The sequence below is a fragment of the Eurypyga helias genome, unplaced genomic scaffold (assembly GCF_000690775.1).
Source record: "Eurypyga helias isolate BGI_N326 unplaced genomic scaffold, ASM69077v1 scaffold24276, whole genome shotgun sequence".
NCBI classification, from domain to species: domain Eukaryota; kingdom Metazoa; phylum Chordata; class Aves; order Eurypygiformes; family Eurypygidae; genus Eurypyga; species Eurypyga helias.
Window position 1 is genome coordinate 13,262 of NW_010258943.1, and position 22,374 is coordinate 35,635.

The window sequence follows — 22,374 nt, forward strand, 5'->3', positions numbered from 1 at the left end:
AGGGGACAAAGAAACCCCACTGAGTTGGGGGTGGACTGTAAAAGGAGGAAAAACTTAGGAAGAGACACGATGACGGTGCAGCTCTATGGCACGGTAGTAGACGAGTAGTTGAACTGTGTTCCTGTAGTCTTGCTGCACTGGTGGTAGCAGCAAATAGGGCAGGTATCCTCTGTATTGGACTCATCTGAGTACCAAAACACAATGGTGTTAAGGTAGCTTTGCTGCAAAGGGAAGCAGGCAAGGGGCAGGTGAAGGGCAAGGCTGTGAATTCAAAAGCAAGGCATATTGTGGTTCTTACTGCCACAATATAAGCAAGTTCAGAAGGAAACCACAAAACAGAGGAGTTGCGAGCATTGGTCATGACTGGCAGCTTGATATGGATGCAGTCTGGACATTGAATGCCAGAAACCTGGAAGTTATGGCTAGGGAAGGGCTGTATCCACCCTGCTGCATCCCTGGGTGCTTAGAACTGGGGCTGTGTTGAAGATGAGGTGTGGAGCAAGATGGGCCTGCCGTGACAGGATAACTCTTGTGTTCCTTTTGCATTTCCTGGCCCACAGTTGGTCCTCCCTTTCACGATTTCCATGTTCCTAGCATAGTGGGAGCTTTCAGGGTGGCCTATTGTGTAGCTGGTGAATTCATAATATCCACTGAATAAACATCTCCTACAGCATCTTGTCGTGAGGCTGCAGTAAGCAACTGCAGAATATCCACTGCCGTTTGTAGCCTAGGGAGGGTGGATTCTGCCCTTGCTCCTTGTCCTGCAGAATGTCCGTACATGGGACACTTCAGCAAGTATTATGCTGTATTATTTTTGCTTTTGTCTGGCTAACAAGGTGTGGGCCATCAAGCAAGCAAGTTCAGATGCCAGCTCTGTCACTCTTGCCTGTTTACACTGGAAGTTAATTAATCTTTTTTGTCAGAAAAATCTGTGTGTGCCTGATGCCCAGAATAGTTGCATTTGGCTGTTTCAAAGGTGATCCTCCTGCCTGCTGGATGTGCTTCAGTTTGGGAGGATAAACACTTTCTAAACCCCCACTCCCCCATTCTGCATGCTGCATTTGACTGTCAGCATTCCTTTGCCTTTATCTGTGCACTGTTTAGGATGTCCATATAAAGTTGCTAAATGGAATTTTTATTGGCCGGCTTGGCTTAATAATCAAACAGTTTCCAGGCTGGTTCTGTCTAGTGCTGTGTAGCTCCATTCTGAGAAAGACGACTCAGTTGTTTTTTTCTTTCCACAGACTTTTGTCGGAGATATTGCTTAGTCTAAGGTTAGGGTTTAATTAATTGCTGGAAAGGCAAGCAGACTGCTTGGCTAGATTAATCAAGGCCTGAGTCATATTGGTCTGGAATATCAGCATCCTAATTGGAAATTAGTGTATCATATCGGTGTATCGCGCAGAAAACCACAAAATGCATAGTGCAAATGACCCTTGAAACGTTACGCCAAAACAAGGAGAAGCAAGCAGGCTATTGTCACTGTGCAGCAAATAATCTTTGAACAAAATGTCACTTTGAACTTGAAATAATGATAATCTTTAACAATCAGAAATTACCTAAAATTCCTGATGGCTGACTAAATTCCAGCAGTGGAAATCAGTTAAGCCGTTATAGCTTGTACATTTGAGCGTGTGAAAGTGTTCCCGTGTTAAACTAAATTATTTTTCATCCATAGCAGATTGTTGGCTTTCAGTTCTTTTGTCCCCAAACTAAGTGGTCATGCCTGCATTTAATGTGCGTTAATTACCAAAGACAATAAAAGTTCAGAAAGTAAACAGTCTATAAATCCTCTTTAAGATAGGTGCAATGGCTTTATGAATCACCAAACAAGAACTCTCTGGACCTGGGTGGTTACTACTTCGCTAGATACTACTCTTGTTTGTAAAGCAGAGTTGCTCAAACTCTAGCCTACGAGGAGATTGCATAAATTTGCTGTTGCTCAGGGAATGTCTGTTCAAAATACAAATTACAGTGTATCATCACCCACCCAGGTTTTTATTGGTGCCCCTGAAGCTTTCAGTGAAGCTGGGAGACAAATTGCATCTCAGGAATTTAATGTGGTTTTCTGAATCTTTATTACCGTTCTGTTCTCTGCCCGAGGTAGGGAAGAAGGCTTGCAGCAAGCTCTGCTGGCAATACGGTTGGGAACTGGGAATACAGTTTGTTTTAGTTACGCTTGCAGCCACATTTATTTACAGATTTAGATACCTGAGTAAGAATGATCTGTCACTGATTTAGTTTTAGCAGAAAATTGTCAGTCTATGCCTGTGAGTGCTGGTGAGTCAGTGATGCAGGATCCATAGAGGATCTATGTACGACAGCCTTGAGCGACTTCTTTGCCCTCTTTGTCACCAGGGGGGATTCAGCTTTCTTCAGGTTAGGTCACTATTATTCGTTTTATTTTCAAAGGGATCTTGTTTCCCAACATCCAAATATGGATCCTTTAGTTTCCCACCCACCGCCCCCCGGCAATTGTTGTAATTGCAGGACTGAGATTGGAGTTCATCACATCAGGAGTTTTGCTGATAGTGGTGGTGGAAAACATAAGGTAAGCAAGGTTTGGAAGGTATTTTTCAAGGAAAAAATCTAATCCAAGCAGTTTGGTGCTATAAAAATACAAGTGTCTGAATGCTGTCCATGCTATACCAATGAGTTATGGGTACCATTAGCCACAAAGCAATGTATTTGCTGGAATACGTTGTAGAGAGAATGAATTTTTTAAAATCAATACAAAAACATTACTATATAAAGGAGTTGTGAGGAATTAGGACTAAATTCTCACTGAGTTCCACAGAGAAGGAAATAAACTGCATGTTTTCTGAAGCTTGGCTGGGAGCAGTCTTGTTTTGATAACAGTTCTGTGTAGTAACTGGAGTTAAACATTCAGGGGTCAAGGGGAAAGCAGTTAGCATAAAATACCATTTTGATTGAGGTTTTTCATGGCGTAAACCGAGTTCCCGGGCTTACATCAGATGACCCATATATCTTTCATCAAAGCATTTTATTTCCTCTTTGGCTTTCCGTTTAATATTAACTCTGTCTCCAGTACAATTTCTTTTTTACCAGTGGACGGTCTATTTCTGACTCCATCCAAGCTGAATCACTCCCATCAGGAGATGTGCACTGTTGGGTTGCGCTGTTCCTATCCCTTGCAAGTGGCTGGAAGATGCATGCTGCAGGATTTTTGAGTGCTTGATGCTAGTTTGAAAGGAACATGGCCAGTGTTTTTATGCCCATTATTTTGTTTTGTCTCGTTGGAACTACATATAAGCAAATCAGGCTGACCAAAAAGTAGGGGTGTATCAGGGCATAATGGTGTCCCAAAAACCTGCTTACTCCTGAGGTACTTGCTGAATGGCTGGTGGTGCTTCTGGTTCTACCATTGCCTTCCTCTATAACACAGCTCATGCCACTTAATTTCTCCGTACCTGTTACCCTATCTGAGTACAGTCATAGATGTATTTTACTGTCTCTGGTATGCTCATGGTCTCAAATTCTAAGTTAATTTTCTGTAATGATTAGTTAGCCTCATATTTGAAAGGGAATAAACTGTAAGAGATGTTTGGATGTGTAGATTTATTTGAGGCAATGAACTGTATAATTTTATAGCTGGTGAAATCTATCCCTGAACTGAGTCCTTGAGCAGCCAAGTACTTCATACCAGATAGATACACAGGTACAACATACACACCGGTACATGGTACAACAGTTGTGATGCTTAGGGATATGGTTTAGTGGTGGACTTGGTAGCACTAGGTTAATGATTAGACTCAATCATCTTAAGGGTCTTTTCCATCCTAAATGATTCAGTGAGAAAAAAATCAGTTTTGTGGACCTGAGCCTGATCTTTTTATGCTCATGCAATAGTATTGTGTGGGGAGATATGTACATATTTCTAAAAACTGCCAAGTGAACAATATCAACATGTATCAGTGGGCACACTAGAAAGTCTCGAGTTAAAGTGTGGAAGACCTCCCTTTTAGGACTGATTTATGAAATCCACTTTTGTTGTACAGCAGTCTTCAAGGGAAGGTCACTATTGTAATTTTCCATTTACTTATATGCAAAGAGATGGGTAAAGTTCTGTGCATGTTTCCAGTGCTTGATTTGGTACTTCATATGGTTTATTCTCCCCTCTCCCCATGTCCTAAGCCACTTGCTGGATTCAAGGGTCATTTCCTGTTTGCAGAACTCCTGTTGATATCAGTAGGAGTGTTGTGCAAACAGTTAGGGCTTCAATATGGCCTCTCCTGTCCTTTTGTTTTGTGTTTTGTTTTTTTTCCCTCTTCAGCCAGCTGACAAAGCACAATTGTCCCTGTGCTCTAGTGATATGGTCTGTACTCACATGGGCAACTGGAAGAGCTGCGATTCCTAAAAGGGAATCTGCCTGAAACCCAGTGCCCTTCTGACACATCCACTGTCATAAGTCTTGTGTTTCTAGATACAGAAATGTAGCATTTTCTGTGTCTGCTGGTAGCAACTGCTTAGAGGGAGATATATCTGCTTTGCAGTTTTCTGCAGGGCCAGTTCTGCGGAAATACTGGTTGAGCCAGAAAACCCAAACTGATCTCCTCTTGGTGCCTGCCTTGTCATACTCTGCACATTTTTTCAGTAAAAGGGAGGATAGCAAGATGAACAAGAAAAACTAGCTGTAAGGTATACGCTCCATTAATCCTAATGATTCTGTCCTTCCTCTGTACTGGCTGTTAGGCTTATTGTAAGGAGTTGGTCCTGTACAATGGGCTGTTGTACTGTTCTGGCCATTTGTGCGTGAGGTACTGAGACATCAGTCTCCTTTGCTATCAGCCTTGGAGGGAGATGTTATTTCATAAACCAGTTAGCCAAATTCTACTGAACTGGCTAAATTCCTTATGCTGAGAGTGGTGGTGGTGCTGAAGCATGAATTACTTTGCCGGAATGGGTCCTTGCACATGCTGTAGTACTCACTGCTGCTTCCACGTGCATGTCTGAAGGAGTATTTGTGCCCTGGACAGCCACGTTCACGGCCTTATGGAAGAAATCTTGTATTCCTGGTTCACTGAAACACCTTACAGGCCTGACTCTTCCCTGAAGAAGGCGAGATTTTGCCCGAGTTGCTATCCTCCAAGGAATATTGCCTAGGCCTGTTGTGCCAGCAGCTCTTCCCACAACCATTGCTTCAGCTGAAGGGACAGCCACGTGACACTGGGGGACAACTGCCTCGACCGCCTTGGTGACTTTCTGAAGGGTGACCAGAAAACTGTAGCAGCCCCAGGAGACAGACTATGATCCATCATGCCCTAACTGAGAGTTTTTAAGATGCCAAAAGACAAACCTTCCCCTCGGATTTCTGCTGTGCTTTAGTGCCTACTCGATTAGTGCCTACTCGATTACTGGGGCAAATGCATTATGTTACCAAAAATGAGCTTTCCCTGATCAAACGTATGCTTTATTAGCCACGTAAATGCCAGCATGACTCTCATTGCTACAACATATTAAACACCTTGGAAATGTTTCCTTAAACTCTAGGTCAGTCTTATGAAATCCGTCTACTTGAGAATAGGAAATTGGGAGAGTTTCAAGATTTAAACACAAAATATGTGAAGGTAAGGAGAAATATAGATTTCTTTTCTTCCTGCTACTACATACAGCCTCTAATGAAGGGCCTGACCTTCCTCACACTGAGACAATGGAAAACACCTTGCCATTGTTTTTAATGGGAGCAAGGCTGATGGAGCTGTTGAGTGCTAGTTTCACGGGACTATGCAGCTTGGCTTTACAGGGCTTCAGGGGTACCTATATAACGTTTGTGATCATGACCCCAGAGTTTCACTGTGAATGTTGGGTTCGGGGGAATCCCAAAGTTCAGAGGTGAACATGGTCAAAACTGCTGAGAGGCAGACTTGTCTCCCTTCTTAAGCCCAGCAACACGCCTGGGTTCTTACATGTCAGATGGAGGACCCTGGTGTTTACATCCCTTCTGCCATGCAGGTTCTGCATAGCTCCAGTGTACTTTGGTAATGGGCATAATTGTGAACATACCAAACTTGGTGGTTTGGCTTGGGGGATTTTTTTTTGTTGTTTCTTCCCCCATTCCAAAAGAGTTCAAATTAAAAAACTTTGGTCTGGACCTTGGTTCTGGATCAAACCTTCAAGCCTTCCTCTCCCTAATTCTTGGCTATTCTGCCTCAGGATTTCTTTTGAGAAGTGGGGACTAGTTGCAAAATTTGGATTCCAATATGGATTTCACATGTTGTCCAAGTTTAGGCAGTTCCTTATTTGTCTTTTGGCCCACTTCAGGAAGCATGTAGATTGGGATTCCAATTTTGCAGGTGTTCCCAGTGTGGCTTGCTTGCTTCTTGGAGCTAGGGTTTGACTTGGGCATTTCTCAGGTTCATTGGTAAAAATTGCTCACTCATTTGATACAGAAGTCCCCCAGCAGGAGCATGGATTTGAGAAACTGGGATGTAAGGGGTCATTAACTCATGCAAGTGTGGTACTCTGAATATACAAAAGGGTATGTTACTCAGGAGTACTTTGTACTTGTCTGCCCTGGGGATTGCCCTTATTCCAGCCATTTTACTCCAGTTATTGCCGTGGCTGCACCACTGCAGACCAGAGGTGAAAATTCTTCTGTTACAGAAGCTTTCTTATTCTACACTTGTTTAACTACACTGAGGCATGTCTAATGACTGGATGTTAATGGCTAGAATTAAGTTTAATTCCCACTGACAAGGTGTCTGGGCATGTCAGCTCCACTGGTGCAGGGACAGGTGAGTTGGCTTTCACATTTGCTAATCAGAGTGGGATGTACTGGGGTTGGGTTATGGTACAGACACATTAAATATTACCCCCATGTGAGACATTTTGGGTGTGGAGGCAGTATAGTGATGTTTACATGGCATGTCACCTAAGACTAGGTGTATATTGCTATAGTGCTTCCAGACCGAATCCCAGAAAGTGATACAGGGCTGCGTTATGCAGTGTAGACATGCCCTGTGAAGAGGAAAGTGTGTTGCTCTCTCGCTCAGGGGTTGCTTAGGAATCTGATGAACATGGTGATGGGTCTCTTAGGTGGACCCTCTACTCTCCTTGTGAATGGGGATGAGAAACATAACAGATCAGCTTTTGCTTCTACGCTGGAAAACCAAAGTCATCTCAAGAGAAGGGCATCTGGAGCATGTTGTTCACCTTTCTACCTTTTCTCAACAGAGCATAATTCGTGTAGTTTTCCACGATCGACGCCTGCAGTATACAGAGCATCAGCAGCTCGAGGGCTGGAGGTGGAGTCGGCCTGGGGACCGCATCCTTGATATAGGTGAGACTATTGCATTATGGTTCCTGCGCATTGTTTTGAAGTGAGATGCTGAATGATGCATGGAATGTTTGCATGTGTTTATTTTTTTTTCATATCCTAGTCTCTGAGGAATCCTGTATGTCTTTGGGCGGGAACGAGATCTATTGCTATAGATCCCAAATAGATAATCATTGGTGGATTGGCTTTTCACATGCATCTTGTAATTGTATGGAAATGCTTTCTCTTCTTCAATTTAATATTTTTAAAATTTTAGGGGTTTTCTTCTACAGATATTCCGCTGTCAGTTGGTATCTTGGATCCCAGGGCCAGCCCAACACAGCTGAACACTGTTGAATTTCTTTGGGATCCGTCAAAGAGAGCTTCGGCATTCATTCAGGTAAGAGAGAAGTGATATTCCTGTGGTAAATGCAATGGTGGCGTTTCTTATAAAGACCTGGAGACTTCAGGTAGCAGGGACATGAAGAAGAGAGAAAGATGCTAATGTGACAATCATGTATAATTAAGTGACAATGATGTATAATTAAGTTGTAGGATACTTGCTAAACTTGCTAGCTTTGGTGTACTACCTGCTACAGCTAGGATTTTCTTAAAAAAAAAAAAAAAAAGTAGTTGCTTTCTATGCATGGGTTTTGTTTGGGGGAAACCGTTCACAACCTGTTAGTTTCACTTGCTTTCCTCTTTCATGAGTGTTTCTCATCCAACGTACCAACTATCTGTTTTTAATCTGTATGTGGGATTTACTTAAGTCAAAGGATGCTTTTCCTGATGCCCTGTTTCTTCCTGGGCTGCTTGTTCATCTAATTGTTTTATCCTGAGGAACAGAAATGAAAACATATGAACTCTTCTGCTTCTCTTAGTTTCGCAGGAGGAGCTGAAACCTCATGTTCAGGCAAAATCTGAAATGCAGTTTTGCACAGTTTCCAACTGTCTCCAGAGATGAGCACAGCTTTTGTTTTGCCAGGTACATTGCATCAGCACAGAATTTACTCCACGGAAACATGGAGGAGAGAAAGGGGTGCCCTTCCGGGTGCAAATCGACACCTTTAAGCAGAATGAAAATGGTGAATACACAGACCACTTGCATTCTGCAAGCTGCCAGATCAAAGTGTTCAAGGTATGAGGTAGTTTTGGCTTTGTCATCAACTAGGTTAAGACACAAGTACACGCACAGATTTTAAATTGTGTAGGGGCGTTGCAAACTGTGGAGTAAAAGAACAGATTTTTAACTGAGTATGCTTAAGATCTTAAACAGGACTCTTGCACACAAAGTGACATGAACACTGGACTACGTAGCAATTCTAGTTAAATTCAGATGACCCAGATGCTGCACCAAGACTTATGCCAGTCCATTGTGCCTTGAACACTATACAAATACTGAGATATTTAGGATAGCCACCGTGGTGTGGTGCTCCTAGGCAATCAAGACGTGGCATCTCCAGTTTCTTTGATTCGGTCCTCCATGAGCAATGAGAGTATATCTTGGATATACCTGGCTATACCCTCTGCTTGCAGCAGAGTTCCTCTCCATGCTACCTGGAGGAGAGAAAGATTCAGAGAGGAAACATCTCTGAAGGTCCTAATGTGGGCGTGGCAGACCTGTAGCCACTTAACAACAGGCTCTTCGTAGCCCCATTTTCTCAAAGGATCTGCTGCTCCAGCTTTGCTCCTGTGAGCAGGGTCTTCCCTATTCCTGGGGAGATGGTACAAATGCCAGTTGATGTGCCCAACTCATGGGGCTCACGGTCTGAAATAGCTGGTATCAGATCTCAGAACTGTTGTCAGACTATTTTGGAAGTGCAATAGGCATTAATAAGGGATGTTACAGAGACAGTAGAAATGCTTGACTTGGGTTTTTTTTGTTTAGAAAATGCAGATCTGATCTTGTTCCATATGTAGAGTCTCCATAAATCTTAAGGAGACTTTTGTGAACAGATTAGAAGAAAAAAAATCTGTTGGCCTCTGTCTATAAATTTGTAATACTTGGCATAAGGGAAAGCTTGTACTTGTGCTTATAGCCTAAAGGAGCAGACAGAAAACAGAAGACTGACAGGGAGAAAATGGAGAAGAAGACCACCCAAGAGAAGGAGAAGTACCAGCCTTCCTATGAGACAACTATTCTCACAGAGGTAAAGTGTTTTAGACACATTGTGCTACTTCAGTATGTTGGGAGATAGATTTGAGAGAAAATATAGTCTAACAGTCTTGGAAATTGTCTTGTGGAGATTCTTATGCCCAAATCTGACTAAAATTGAGCTCCAAGTGAAATTATAAAAGGTCTCTCACTGTTGAAATGTATAAAAGATACTAAAATTTCTTATGTTTCAGCGTATAAATGAACCCTTAACAGCCTAGCTTTAAAAGAAACATTTTCTCTATCTTCTGCTGTGCTCCTGGGCACTTGTCATGGCACTTAGGTGGCAGTGGCATGAGGTATTTCCTTCAGAACTGTCTGGCAAAAGCTCATTTTGGAGATGGGGCTCTTGAACAGATGAATAGGCTGTCTGATTAAATTATTAATCTGTTCTTTTGTGAATGTTCCTATGTGGCCAATATTACATACTGGATCTCAGAAGATTCTGGCTTGTACTCTAGGAATATCTTGGATGTATTATATTCCGGTGCATCTGGTATAGAGATATATGTGTTTCTACCCCTCCCTGCCATTACTAAGATGTACATATAAGCTTACTCCAGGCTGCAGAATTACTAAGCAACAGGACTCAAGACAATGGTTTAAAAGTGCTGCTCCATCTCCCTATGGGAATGTTTTGTCATTTGCTTTAGTTCTTGTCTTTCTGAAGTGGCTTGCTGGACTTCTGAAAATGAGGGGGTTTTCTTAATTTAAATAAACTTCCTGTTTGTGAGATCCAGTCCCTCCCACTCAATTTTCCTCGCGTTGCCAGGAGCAACCAGCATGTCTCCTAATTGAACATGGTGGTTGTGAATGAAGCTCTTGCATACACTGATGTAGTTCTGCTGAGTTGGCAGATCTCAAACTCTTCGTGTGAGCACTTTGACATACTTCACGGGGAAATGTGGGTTGCTAAAGAGTTAAATATTTGCCAGTGCTGTATTTGTGGAGATGATAAAACTCCAAAGCTACGCTTGTCTTCTTTTTATCATTGCAAACAAGGATACTACAGAGCATTTTCTTGAGCTCTTGATTACAGGGGGTTCCACAGGGCTAGATTTCTCCCACTGATTTCAGTGGTGTAAATTCGTAACAGAGTCACCATTTCTAGCTGGCTTATTCTGGCTTAACAGTAATGGAGTATGGAGTTTGACCTATATTTGTGAAGACTATTTGGTAGCTTTCTGTCTGTCTGTCTAAAATTTTGTCCATGTAATGCCCATTTATAACTTGAGCTCTTCAACTAGTAGCCAGAGGTTTTAACAGTCTGGTTCAAATTCTGCTCTTTCACTGGTATAAACCTGAAGCAATGCCACTGGAGCATATTTGTCACTCTTGTCTGGATTTAATTAGGGATTTATAATTGGGACCAGGGGTATATCTGTATCATTGCTGCCTTCAGTCTGAGTTGACTTACTGGCGTTGCTCTGACTTACAGCTGTGCACACTTTGGCCCAATGTTATTTGGGGACAGGCTTTGTGAAATGGGAGAAATGAGGAATGCACAACTGGAATCAATCTGGCCCCCTGACAGCCTGCTTGGAGAGCAGCGTAGAAAATCCATGGCCCGTCTCCTCCTCCCAGCAGGAGCGATGAGCTGAAGTTAGTGGCGTGGCAACAGCATGAATGTGGTATGAGAGGAGAATCGAATCCTTTATTTCCATCCTTATGAAAGTATCCCCGCTGCCTTTCTTCCAACAGTGCTCTCCCTGGCCAGATGTGCCTTATCAAATGAACAATGCTCCGTCTCCAAGCTACAACAGTTCTCCCAACAGTTTCAACCTTGGAGATGGGTATGTAATAAATAAATGATTCCTTTCCTGTTGATATGGTAGCCTTTGTGTGTGTGTGTGTTTTGTGTGTACTTGCATTTCATACCCTGGAAGAAGAGGTCAATGACCACCCTTTGTAGAAAGGGGAAAATATTTCCCACAAAGCCTTTTAAGACCTTCCGTCCAGGAATTCCCTGTAACACAGAGTACTGTTTGTATGTCTGCTGCTTATGTGGTGGCTGGGAGACGAGCATCAGAGGAGAACCAGGTCAATTCCTGCCATGAATGTCCTCTCTTACTCTTCTGTGGAGGACAGAGAACACACCATGCCCTGTACCTGCAATTACCAGTATCCGCTGACAAGAGTGTTAGGAGCTCTCAGCCTTCAGCACCTCTTCAGTGCTGGCATTTCTTCCTTCCTTTCTGTCTTGAGGTTGTTTGGGGTGCTGAATTCCCAGTTGAATGGGATGGAGAGAAATCCTGTCTGGGCCAAAACAGCCTGGATTTTGAGAAGCCATTCCAGAACCAAGGACTATCAGGAGGCATGTTTAATTCATTAATACAGCTGTCATAAAGAAACAGTTTTAGTGGTCCTGAAACACCCAAGATGATAGCTTATGATGGAAATATACAGCAGGATCCCTCAGTACTTCTGCATCCTCCCTGCAACATACTTTTTCCCAGGAATTTGGTGTAGTCCTTTCTTTTCTTCCTCTTGGACTCTCCAGCCTTGTAGCCTTTTGCACAGCTTATTAAACAGTGTTGTATCACAGATTTTTGATGAGCAACCTCAATCTATGCATAAGGACAAACACTGAAATGACAAAAATTGTTGTGAGTAGAGAGATCTGTTGAGCATTTTGAACAGTGGTAGATTACTGACTCTGGGAAAATCCTTGATGTGTTGAAGTCCTGTCTATTTTTTGGGAGGGTTTAGTAGAAATGTGGTTTTGTGTAATATAATAAAATTGCAATTTACTATGTTTAATATAACACTGGGGTTGAATTATAAGGTCCTTTATTCAATTTTTCTGAATAATCATTATTAGACAGTGGATTTAGTTAGGGGATTTCTGGCTCATAGAAATTTTGAGATCAGCCACACTGTAGGTCACAAATTCCTTGCTTAGATGGTGTCACATTAGTGAGTCACCCATATGGAAAAGCTTGAATGAGGTCAGTAAACTGAGTTTTTCTCTCAGTGTTGAGTAGGACCTCAACTGACCAACAAAAGGCTCAAGAAGATTTTTTTTTTTTGGTTTGTTTCTTGGTCCGTATTTTGGACACCTTTTTAAAATCTGATAGAGAAAAACACCAAGTTGGTATGTAACTTGTGACAGTTGAGTCAAATAGAAGATGGGGAAGAGGATGGACACTGCAATGTAAAATTTAAAATAATTGTTGTTTTTCTCTTCCAACTTAATATAATTTTTTTTAGCAACAGTTCTCCAACCCACCAAGTGGAGCTCCTGCCTCCCAGCAATGATGTAAGTACTTGAGATCATGTTAATGTGGTGCTTTTCTTTTTTAGGACACTGGTGAACAGTTCATTTCAAGACCTTCTTATTCTTTTTGCAATGTAGCATCTCCTTCCTTCTGCATCTATTCAAGATGCCCAGCAGTGGCTTCATCGTAATAGGTTCTCTCCATTCTGTAGACTCTTCTCAAGTTTTTCAGGTGAGTTTAAACAGTCCATTTTGTCTTTATTCTCTTTTGAAAGTGCAGCTCGTGCTTCATCTCAATAGCATCTGCTGCTGGCCACTGTCGATGGATGACTGGTCTGATCCAGTGCAGTTCTTTTGTTCTTAGATTAGTTAGCATTTGCCAAAACAGTTTGTAGAAATATAGAGTAAGTAAAGATGGATGAGAGTAAGTTGGGCCAAAAGGGACTTCTTGAGTTCATTAGGTGCAAGCCCCCTGCCTGAAGCAAGTCCAGGGCTTTGTGCAGTTGCATTTGAGTATCTCCAAGGTTGGAAATTCCACAGTCTTTCTGAGGACCCTCAAATACTTGACTATTTTCACAGTGAAAAATTTTTACCTTATACCTAATCAGTGTTTCCCATCTTCCATCTTCTGTCTGCTGCCTCTCATTACTGTCCCTGCGCACATTTGACAAGTCTGGCTCCATCTGCAGCTCTGTCTTCACTGTACCCTCCCATTAGGTAGTTGTATGCAGCAGTAAGGTGGTGGAAGAGGGAATTGTTAAAGATGTTGAAACCTTGAGGAGCCTCTCTAATTTGCAACATGATTAAATAACCTGGTGAACATGGCAGTTAGAGATAATTGGGCCATTTAATGGCCAACGTCAAATATCTAGCCTGTCTCTGAGTTGTCTACAGTATCTTCCAGTGCACCAGTGCTCTTTTGGCAGCTTCTAGCTCTCTGTTTCACAATGATTGATTTGTAGTGTACACCTCTCAGAATTTGCAACTTCTCTAGGCAAATCTGTCTGATTTAGCTTTATGGATTTTCCCCCCTGCCCTTTCCTGCTGCCCATACACAATTTGGAAGCTAAGATTTGCTTAACTTCTGAAAAAAACCCTCAATTTGAAATATGTAGGTGCTGACTTACTGAAGATGTCCAAAGAAGATTTTGTTCAAATCTGTGGGCCTGCTGATGGAATTCGGCTCTTTAATGCAATCAAAGGAAGGTTTGTACGTCTTCCTTCCTATTTTTTTGTTATGGCAGCATCCTTTGATAATTACAGTGTTAACTAGAAATTAATCCTGGAGCTGTAGCATTTAGACCTCCTTTTAACACTTCAGAGAGGTCATCTCAGAAGCTGAAGATCACAATGGTATTCAAATTGAAGCACAGCTCAGAAATGTTGCTGAAATGAAGCAGCATAATGTGGATTTCCAGTGGTTTATTTGCTACCAGTTGATAGGTTCCATCCACTTTATGTGAGAGACAGCCTACAATACCCTGTGTTGCATTTCCATCACAGGTACCAAAAACCAAACCAATTAACCCACCTCTGGAGCCTCAAATGACTCTTAAAATTACTTACATGGCAATAACATAAATCCTCCAGCTGAGCAGGATTCAAATCAGTAAAGGAAGGTGTGATGAGCTGCTTGGCAAGTGCTGAACATCGTTTATTCTTATCTGACCCTGAAGAGATTAAGGTGCTCTACACAGTACCACCACCTCCCAGGGAGGTCTTGCTAGACATCCTAAGAGATCTAGTCACCAGCATCAAGACTGTCCTTTAGTTGGTTATTTATGCACAGCTTGAATGATTCCATCTCTCGGTGTACGCTAGCTGACTGGAACGATTTTAGATATACTAAATAACTCACTACTGTTTTTTAATAATCCATAGAAATGTAAGGCCCAAGATGACAATTTATGTCTGTCAAGAACCAGAGCAGAACAGGTCCCATCTCCACCAAAAACGAGAAAATGGAGATGGCAGTCTTTGTGGTAAGTTTTTATATGTGGACTTTGTAAAGCATTTAGCTGGTGAGAATGTGTCTTTCTGCTGGAGCTCCTACGTGGGACAGCTTGGTGTCCTGCCTCTTTAAAGAGGGTTCTGTTTATCCCAGTTCTGACACCTTGGTTAGTGTCAGGGTTACCGATTCCAGCTGATACTCTCTGCCTGGGAACAGACCCAACTTACAAGCTATTTGCAGAATGCCACTGCAAAGTCTCTATTCAGTTCTTAATAGGGACAATAGCATTAAAAACTACATTCCCATCTGGAATTTGCTTTAGATTATGGCCTGTTTGAAAATATTATGGGAAATGGAATGTTGACATGTCTTAAAGTGAGGTTTGAATTCTTGGAAGTTCAAAGATTTTGGGGACCCACTGCTCTTAGCTATTCCTCATGACATGATGTGCAATCAAAATGAGAATAGAGATTGTCCTTAGTTCTTACACATCGTATTAACCAAGTGCAGGTTTTCTACCTGGTTGTTTCTACCATTTGGATTGGAATTAAAAAATAATACTGTCGTCCACAGTTATTTGGTACACTGTAGTCTTTAGTTTGTACCATTAGGATCAGCGTGATAGCATCTAATACTACTTTTGAGTAACATCATATCATTGTTTTACTGTTGAATTGGATCTACTTTAAAATGTCAAAATCAGTAAAAGTAGATTATCCAAAAATGTTAATATCTTTATGAGAGGGATTTTTTAGTGCCCCATGATACATATTATTAGTCCCTGTGTTTTCCTCTGGGCAAAAGTGCATTATTTTCCTGCTGCATCCAAATACTGGGCATTCTTCTACAAACCATCAAGCTGCTTTAAAGGTACTAAGCTTTTTTTATCTCCTGTCAAGGTCTGAACGTTGATCTTCAGTGCATTTGGTTATTGATACTGAGCATCTTGGTGTTATTGCTGGGTGTAGTTGCTATTCTAGAATTACTCTGTAATTCTCTAATTACTTTCAACTTGTTGCAGTATATCATGCAATCTTTTTGGAAGAATTGACCACGCTGGAATTAATTGAGAAGATTGCCAACTTGTACAGCATTTCTCCACAGCAGATAAATCGAATCTATCGGCAGGGACCCACAGGGATCCATGTATTAGTGAGCAATGAGGTGAGGGGTTAATGAAAACTCTGCCAGAGCTGTAACAGTTGTCAGACTTCTTCAAGTTAGAATGACTTTAAATTATGGAATGAATCTTCAAGGAAGCTTTGCAAGGTTACTAATCCTAAAAAGTTAAAGCAAATACTTAAAGCAAATCATTCATGCATACCGTTGATTTTGGCGTGGATTTAAGATTGTTGCTTTATAAAATAAGTTGTTTTGAAAACAAAACAAACACCAAAAATGGTCATTTCCTTTTCATGTTGGCTCTTTAAAAATATTTTGAAGTGAGGATATAAAGTGAGAACTTTTAAAATTGAATAGGAAAATTTCCTGAAAAAGGCAAGTTTGAAAATTTTAGGGCAGTTTGTCTTACACCTTGGCCAGTTATTACAGCCACTGAGTCAGAGTCAGTGCTGTGTAAGTGCACACTATAATTTTGTGGACCTCTGCTAGCTGTTTGTGTCCCATTATATGATGGCTTAATTTAGTCCATTCCATTAACTTGCAGGTTAATAGAGAGTTGCCCTTCTTCCTCTCTCCCTCCACTAAATTACTTACTCATTCATGCACCAGAATCACTTAAGGAGCTTCATTTATAAGAAACATTGTTAAAACAAATGAAGCAGAGCATAGGTCTCAACTGGAGCCTAAATTGAAGGCTGTAATGCTTATTCCTAAAGTCTCCCTGCTATTTCAGCCTGATTAAATCTGAAACCTTGATGCTTTATGGATGTAAAGTGCTTGGAGGCAGCTCTTGGTAGGGGAATTGCCTGAACCAACTTGGGTATAATGCTTTAAGTATTTATTTAAGTCAATTATTAACAACGTCTATTGCTTTTTTTAATAATTTTTTCTTGTTCTAGTACTATAGTGGCAACAGTAAGGCACTCTATGAATGTACTTCATGCATCATTAGGCACAGACACACAGACTGGCCAGTGAAGTTTGATTTGCGGGAGCAGGGGGTGGATGTTAAACCCAAAAGAGAATAGATATAATAGACGAAGTTGAAAAGGATATTTGGTGTGAGAGCTTACAGCTGGAAAGTGCTCTTCTTGAATGATATTTGATAGCTAGGGGAAGGCTTTTGCCTTTAAGCTGGATTTTCTGATCTGATCCATCTTTAAGCTGGATTTTCTGATCTGATCAGAGAGGTTCTGGTTACCTCCTCTCTGAGGTTAGGTGTCCAGCATCTACTCTGACTGCATGAGACACCTCCTTGAAGATAAATCACCTCCTCTGTCACACACAGCTACTCTAAGATGGGAGGAATGACTAAGCGTGAAGCTTAAATGAGCATTTCAGGTTGGATCTGAAGTCAGCTGAATCTCTCAACTCACCTTTTTAGTTAGGGACCTCACTAGAACCTGTGCGTGTTCTGAAAATCTAGTTATTTCTCATTAATAACTCAAACAGCTTTAAAGACTAATCTTGCTTACCATGACCTGCTTTGCCTCTCATTGTAGTTTCATTAAGATTCCTGTGCCTTGACAAAATACAAACAAATAAATGATTCCTGCAAGCACAGCATCTCTACTAATGTCTGGTCAAAATAACCAGGTGGATGTTGCTGAGATGGCTTTATAGTAACAAGATTCCTTTATTCAGCAAAGGGTCTGTTTCTCAGGGCTGATCACTTCTAGATATTATCCAGATGCTCATGTAAACTCAATGAAGCTTCATGGTTCAGCTAAATGTGTCTGTGTGTGTGTGTATTACCATAGCTAGATTTTAGGAGAGGGGCTGTCTTCATCTGCTCTAAACTAGTATAGCTTCATTGAAGGCAATTAAGAGCATGGTCTTTAATAGACTAACCGGAATGGTGTAAGAACTTGCAGGATCAAGACCCACAAAGGGGATGGTAAAATGTTGAACAAGCCAGATCAGTTCCAGGCATGCACTTCAGTATAAGCTTCTCTTAAATGCATTAGCAGCTGCAAGGACCTTAATTAATCAGTCATGTAGTTTAATAATCTCATGGGCAGGGTTACTCAGGACTGTGTAGGACTAGACACTGAATGTTGCTCAATAAGTCTCCTCTAAATCCTGTACTGGCACTGAAAGAAACTTGAATCAATTGCTAAAAAATATTTTGGTGGGCTTTTTTTCCTTCTGCCCCTCAGATGGTGCAAAACTTCCAAGATGAATCTTGTTTTGTTATCAGCACATTAAAAGGTATGTATTGCTGCTGCTATTACACCTAGTTCTAAAGTTAATTTCTCCTTTCAATTGCATTAAACATTATCACAAACTCGGTGCTGTTAGCCTGAAAAGATAAGTAATTGAATTTAGCGTAAGCCAAGGTGTTGCATCAGCTGACACTATGATAAACTGATTGTTCCATGCTTTTTTCAAGTTGAACTGTTGTAAAACTTTCGTAAATCAATTGATACCACTGACATAAATGAGCAGAAAACCTTCTAGGAAAATGACAGTTAGTATGTTATATTTTTTATATAAATGCTTTAACCTAGATGCTCAATATTATTTTTCATGAATGGGTTGGGGAACAAGAGTACAAACTATTGCAAACTAAGAAGGAAATGTGGAGCTCTGTATCTGTGGTGTTTTCTAAAAGCAATGAAAAAATGCTTTGCATTTCTTTGTTACAGCTGAAAGCAATGATGGCTACCACATCATTTTAAAATGACCGTGCTGCACAGAAAGACTTTAACAGCCTAAAATTTAGTGCCTCACTGAGATTGCTACAACCTAGACTGGAAACATGAAGAACCTTCTGGATAAAGTGCTCCTATGAACTATGATTTACCAAACAGCCTAAAGAAAAACTTACTTTTACAGATATACATTTTTGGTGGTGTGTGGTTTTGTTTTTGTTTGTTTGTTTTTTTTTTTTTTAAGCTGGAGCTGAGAGCATCCTCAAAGCTTGTACATGTTTCTTCCTCCCTCTCTTCCTCTTTGGTCTTAAAAATTGTTAAGGGTTTCTGCTTATTACTTAAAAACATCTGCCTTTTACTAAAGGGAAGTGAAAGATAAACAAAACCCAATTCTCTAGACCCCTCATGGTTAGGTGAACTGATTTATTCACTGTTCTGTGTGCTCCCTTGCTTTCAACACACACCCTGTTGCTGATGGACATAGGCTCCCTGGGGCTCCTCTTTTACTCTCTTTGAGGTGGAAGGTTGGGGCTAAATCCAAAACCAGATTGGGAAATGCAGGGGATGGATTTGGTGCCCAGTCCTCACCCAGAGCATCAACCCTGGAAGCCTGCACTTGGCTGCTTTCCCCCTCTAGATGTGCTCAAAGCCCAGAGACCTTGGTCCCTCCTGATAGAGCTTCTGTAATACCCGTCCAACAGAACAATTTTGGGGGTTCAAGGGAGGGCAGACAACCTGAGGCAAGCAGTTCAGTACCATATTATATCTTTAGTTTTAGAGTAGGATTTGGAGTATCTGAAGGTTTTCTGAGGAAATGTTTTGAACTCTGAAAGTTATAGAGGTCTTGACAAATTCATATTGTGGATATATTCTACTCTACAAAGTATTGATTAGCTGCTATCTTTACTGTAACTGGGAATTAGGTTTTCTGATATTTTTTCCTCCTGTTACTCACTAAAGTAAGTAAAACTGAGTTTCAATTGAGTCCAGGTAATGGATTATCTTAGTTGTTGCTTCTTATGTTCTTGCTGTTTCACTTTTCACTCCTGTTTCAAATATCTGCAACTGTGGTCAACTCCACCCTCCCTTGGTTTTTCAGAATGCCTTCCAGGCTCCACTAAGCTGAAAAAGTGGCTTCCACTGATGTCAAAGGCAAATTGGATCACACCCTTCTTGCATGGATGGGGTAATTTCACGTTTGACGGTTAATTAATAAGACTGTTTCCCAAACCGAATGTCTATATAGCATCAAATTCTGAGAGTTGAACATTTAATTTCATCCTGAATTGAGATGGAAAGCTGAAAAACCAAAAATTTTCCTGGAATGGATATTTTTCAAAAAATGAGAAATTGTCAGCTGGAAAATGCTGAATAAAGTGCTCTAGCCTTTTGAAATGGAAACATTTAATTAAATCCATTTCACCCTTAAAGCAGCATCAGTTTGAGCTACTGTTGCAGACCTCAGAAATTACCATTCAAGTGCCTTGTGTGCCGTGTATCCCTAGAGGCCTGGCTCTTTGGCTGGATTGCAGATCCCATGATGCTGTTGGGTTAGTCAAAGTGGGAATGCGTCATGAAGGCTGGAGGGATGCCCAGGAGCCCAGCCTTCTGGGAAACAGGGGGACATGCAGCCTGTGTGAATTACAGCTCCCAGCTGACACTGGAGGAATTCGGACAGACACGGACTGATATTTTTCTGACAAAAAAGATGTTTCAAGTTTTCCCAGCAGAAATAATCCGCAAAATATTGAGAAAAGCAACATTTTTTTTCATTAAAAGCATCAAGCTTTGCGCAAAAAACCCCACCCATCCCCACCAATTTTTTTTTACACTAAAAATAATACTAGAATAGAAAAATCATGTTACAATGGGAAAACTTTCAGCCAACTCAGCTAATTGAGTAACAGTGCCTGCTTAGGCACGATCTTGCTCAACTGGCTGTCCTGGATGCTCTATGAATTGTAGTGTCCCTCCAAAAAGAACGCTCAGTCTTTGGGATATGGTGATTCCTCCCCCTGAAGCGAAGGATCTTGAGATTTCTTGGCTGAAGATCAGGTTGTGTAGGTGAGGAAGTTGTAATTGGTCTCCTGAGAGAGAGGGGAGGTCAGACAGAGAGGCTGGGGCAGGGCTTTGGGGGAAAAAATGCCTTGGAGGATGGGAAACACTATCTTTCTCAGAGGAAGGTGATGCCGTGTCAAACTTGACCTTGTCTTAGGGCCTGTTACCTCCCCATATCTGCAGCCTGCTCTGTACTGCTAAGCCTGTGGAGGGGGAAAATTGGGGAGCCTGTGAGCACTGAGGCATCCAGGTTGTGGCCCCACTTTTACAGCTGCCTTCCAAAATGGGGATTAAATTCCAGCTGTGTCTGAGAGTGGGTGGGACCAACGTGTCCCTGCGCACCAGGAGCCGTTGTTTGGTTTCTTTTGTGGAAAATACTTTGGAAGATGTATGTTGCCAGTGCTTTTTCATCCCATTTCATAATACTGGCCTAATATCTGTTGTGGCTGTTGTTGGCATGCAACTCAAGGAGGTCCATCTGACCTGATGAGAAGGGTTTAAGAAAGACCTTTGAGTTGCCAGGAGTGTAGCCTGTACCATATCCCCTTCCATGTGATAGCCCTGTAATTCAGGGGACACAGCGGTACTGAAACACAGAAGTGTGAAGGAAGGATAGAGGACACCAGAGTTAGGGACTGAAAAATATTTGCTTATCTAAAAAAACAAACAAACAACATGTTCTTGATTATTTAAAAAACACATCTTGCCCATAGGAAATTGTATGCAGAACTCCTTATAGTTTTTAAGTAGCACTTGCTTGATTAATTTTGAACAAAAATAACTCTCCATTGGGGCGTTGTTATATTTAGATTTTTTAAAATAATTTTATACTGATATGAGGGTGAATTTGACAATATATCTTGTTCCACTTTCAGGCTGTAAGAAGGTATACCAGAGTATACAATCACATAGATTATAAATATTGTCCTACTAGGTGTATTATCTATGTTAGCCTGTTTGTAAAGCTGTATAACTTTAATGTATGTATAAAGTCTATGCTTACCTGATAGAGTAGTTCTAGTCCTTGTTGAACCTCTGTAGTTCCAGCAGAAATTTGGAGGATTGTGCTTAGTGACGTACACACCCACGAAGATGCAACACGGCTAATTTGGTGTCTAGAAGAATATTGAGTTACTTCAATTTAGAATCTCTTGAGTGGGAAGGGACCAATAAGGATCATCGAATCCAACTCCCTGCTCCTTGCAGGACTACCTAAAACTAAACCATATGACTAAGACCATCATCCAGATGTTCCTTGAACTCTGACAGGCTTGGGGCCATGTCTGCTTCCCTGAGGAGCCTGTTTCAGTGACCAACCAACTTCCCCACGAAGAACCTTTTGCTAATGGCCAATCTGAACTTTCCCTGGTGCAGTTCCATTCCATTTCCTTGTGTCCTTTCACAACAGAGGAGCTTCCCCTCTGTTGCACCCCTTGAGGAAGGTGTAGACTGCGGTGCATCTCTGGGTGTTAGGAGATCATGTTGCGCCCTTTGCCCTTGTTGCATGATGCTGTGAAACCAAGGGGTTGTTTCACCTGGGCAAGATGGTCATAAGCCGTCACAGCTAAGCAGCTAATACAAGTGGTCAGGGCAGCGTTAATGTGAGATTGGCCTGCTGATGAACCTTCCCTCTACCTCCCAAAAACATAAAAGCAAACCCTTGCCCTGTTGACACTGATGAGGTTGTCTGTGTGTTAGTGGCTTATGTGAAGAGCGAGAGCCTTGTCTCACCTGCGTGAGTGGTGGGTAATGTAGCTAACTGGTTGGACTTCCTGTGGTTATACAGGGTCTGGCACCCCTGGAGAGACTCATTTGCCCTATTTGAGGATGTGACAGCCCCCCTAAGGACGCCTTTCTTTCCTCCAGACTGAAGGAAGCACAAATGGTTAGCCTGGGCTAGATGTCTAAATAGGCTAAAGGCAAGGGAGATGAGTAGCTCAC

The 22,374-nt window shown here is 41.6% G+C and overlaps 1 protein-coding gene across 1 annotated transcript in view; it reads left to right on the forward strand.

The window, feature by feature from the left end:
- LOC104511791 (transcription factor CP2-like protein 1) overlaps positions 1-18,721 on the forward strand; it is a gene marked incomplete at its 5' end in the record, with an annotated part of 27,854 nt that extends 9,133 nt beyond the window's left edge. Inside the window, 13 exons of the mRNA XM_010154537.1 lie at positions 5,512-5,588; positions 7,195-7,300; positions 7,570-7,676; positions 8,262-8,414; positions 9,316-9,426; positions 11,133-11,224; positions 12,642-12,690; positions 12,787-12,880; positions 13,764-13,854; positions 14,530-14,630; positions 15,621-15,763; positions 17,881-17,932; positions 18,370-18,721. Of these exons, the coding sequence (XP_010152839.1) occupies positions 5,512-5,588; positions 7,195-7,300; positions 7,570-7,676; positions 8,262-8,414; positions 9,316-9,426; positions 11,133-11,224; positions 12,642-12,690; positions 12,787-12,880; positions 13,764-13,854; positions 14,530-14,630; positions 15,621-15,763; positions 17,881-17,932; positions 18,370-18,407 (1,214 nt within the window). The remainder of the gene's footprint in view (positions 1-5,511; positions 5,589-7,194; positions 7,301-7,569; positions 7,677-8,261; positions 8,415-9,315; positions 9,427-11,132; positions 11,225-12,641; positions 12,691-12,786; positions 12,881-13,763; positions 13,855-14,529; positions 14,631-15,620; positions 15,764-17,880; positions 17,933-18,369) is intronic.
- Between the last annotated feature and the right edge of the window lie 3,653 nt (positions 18,722-22,374).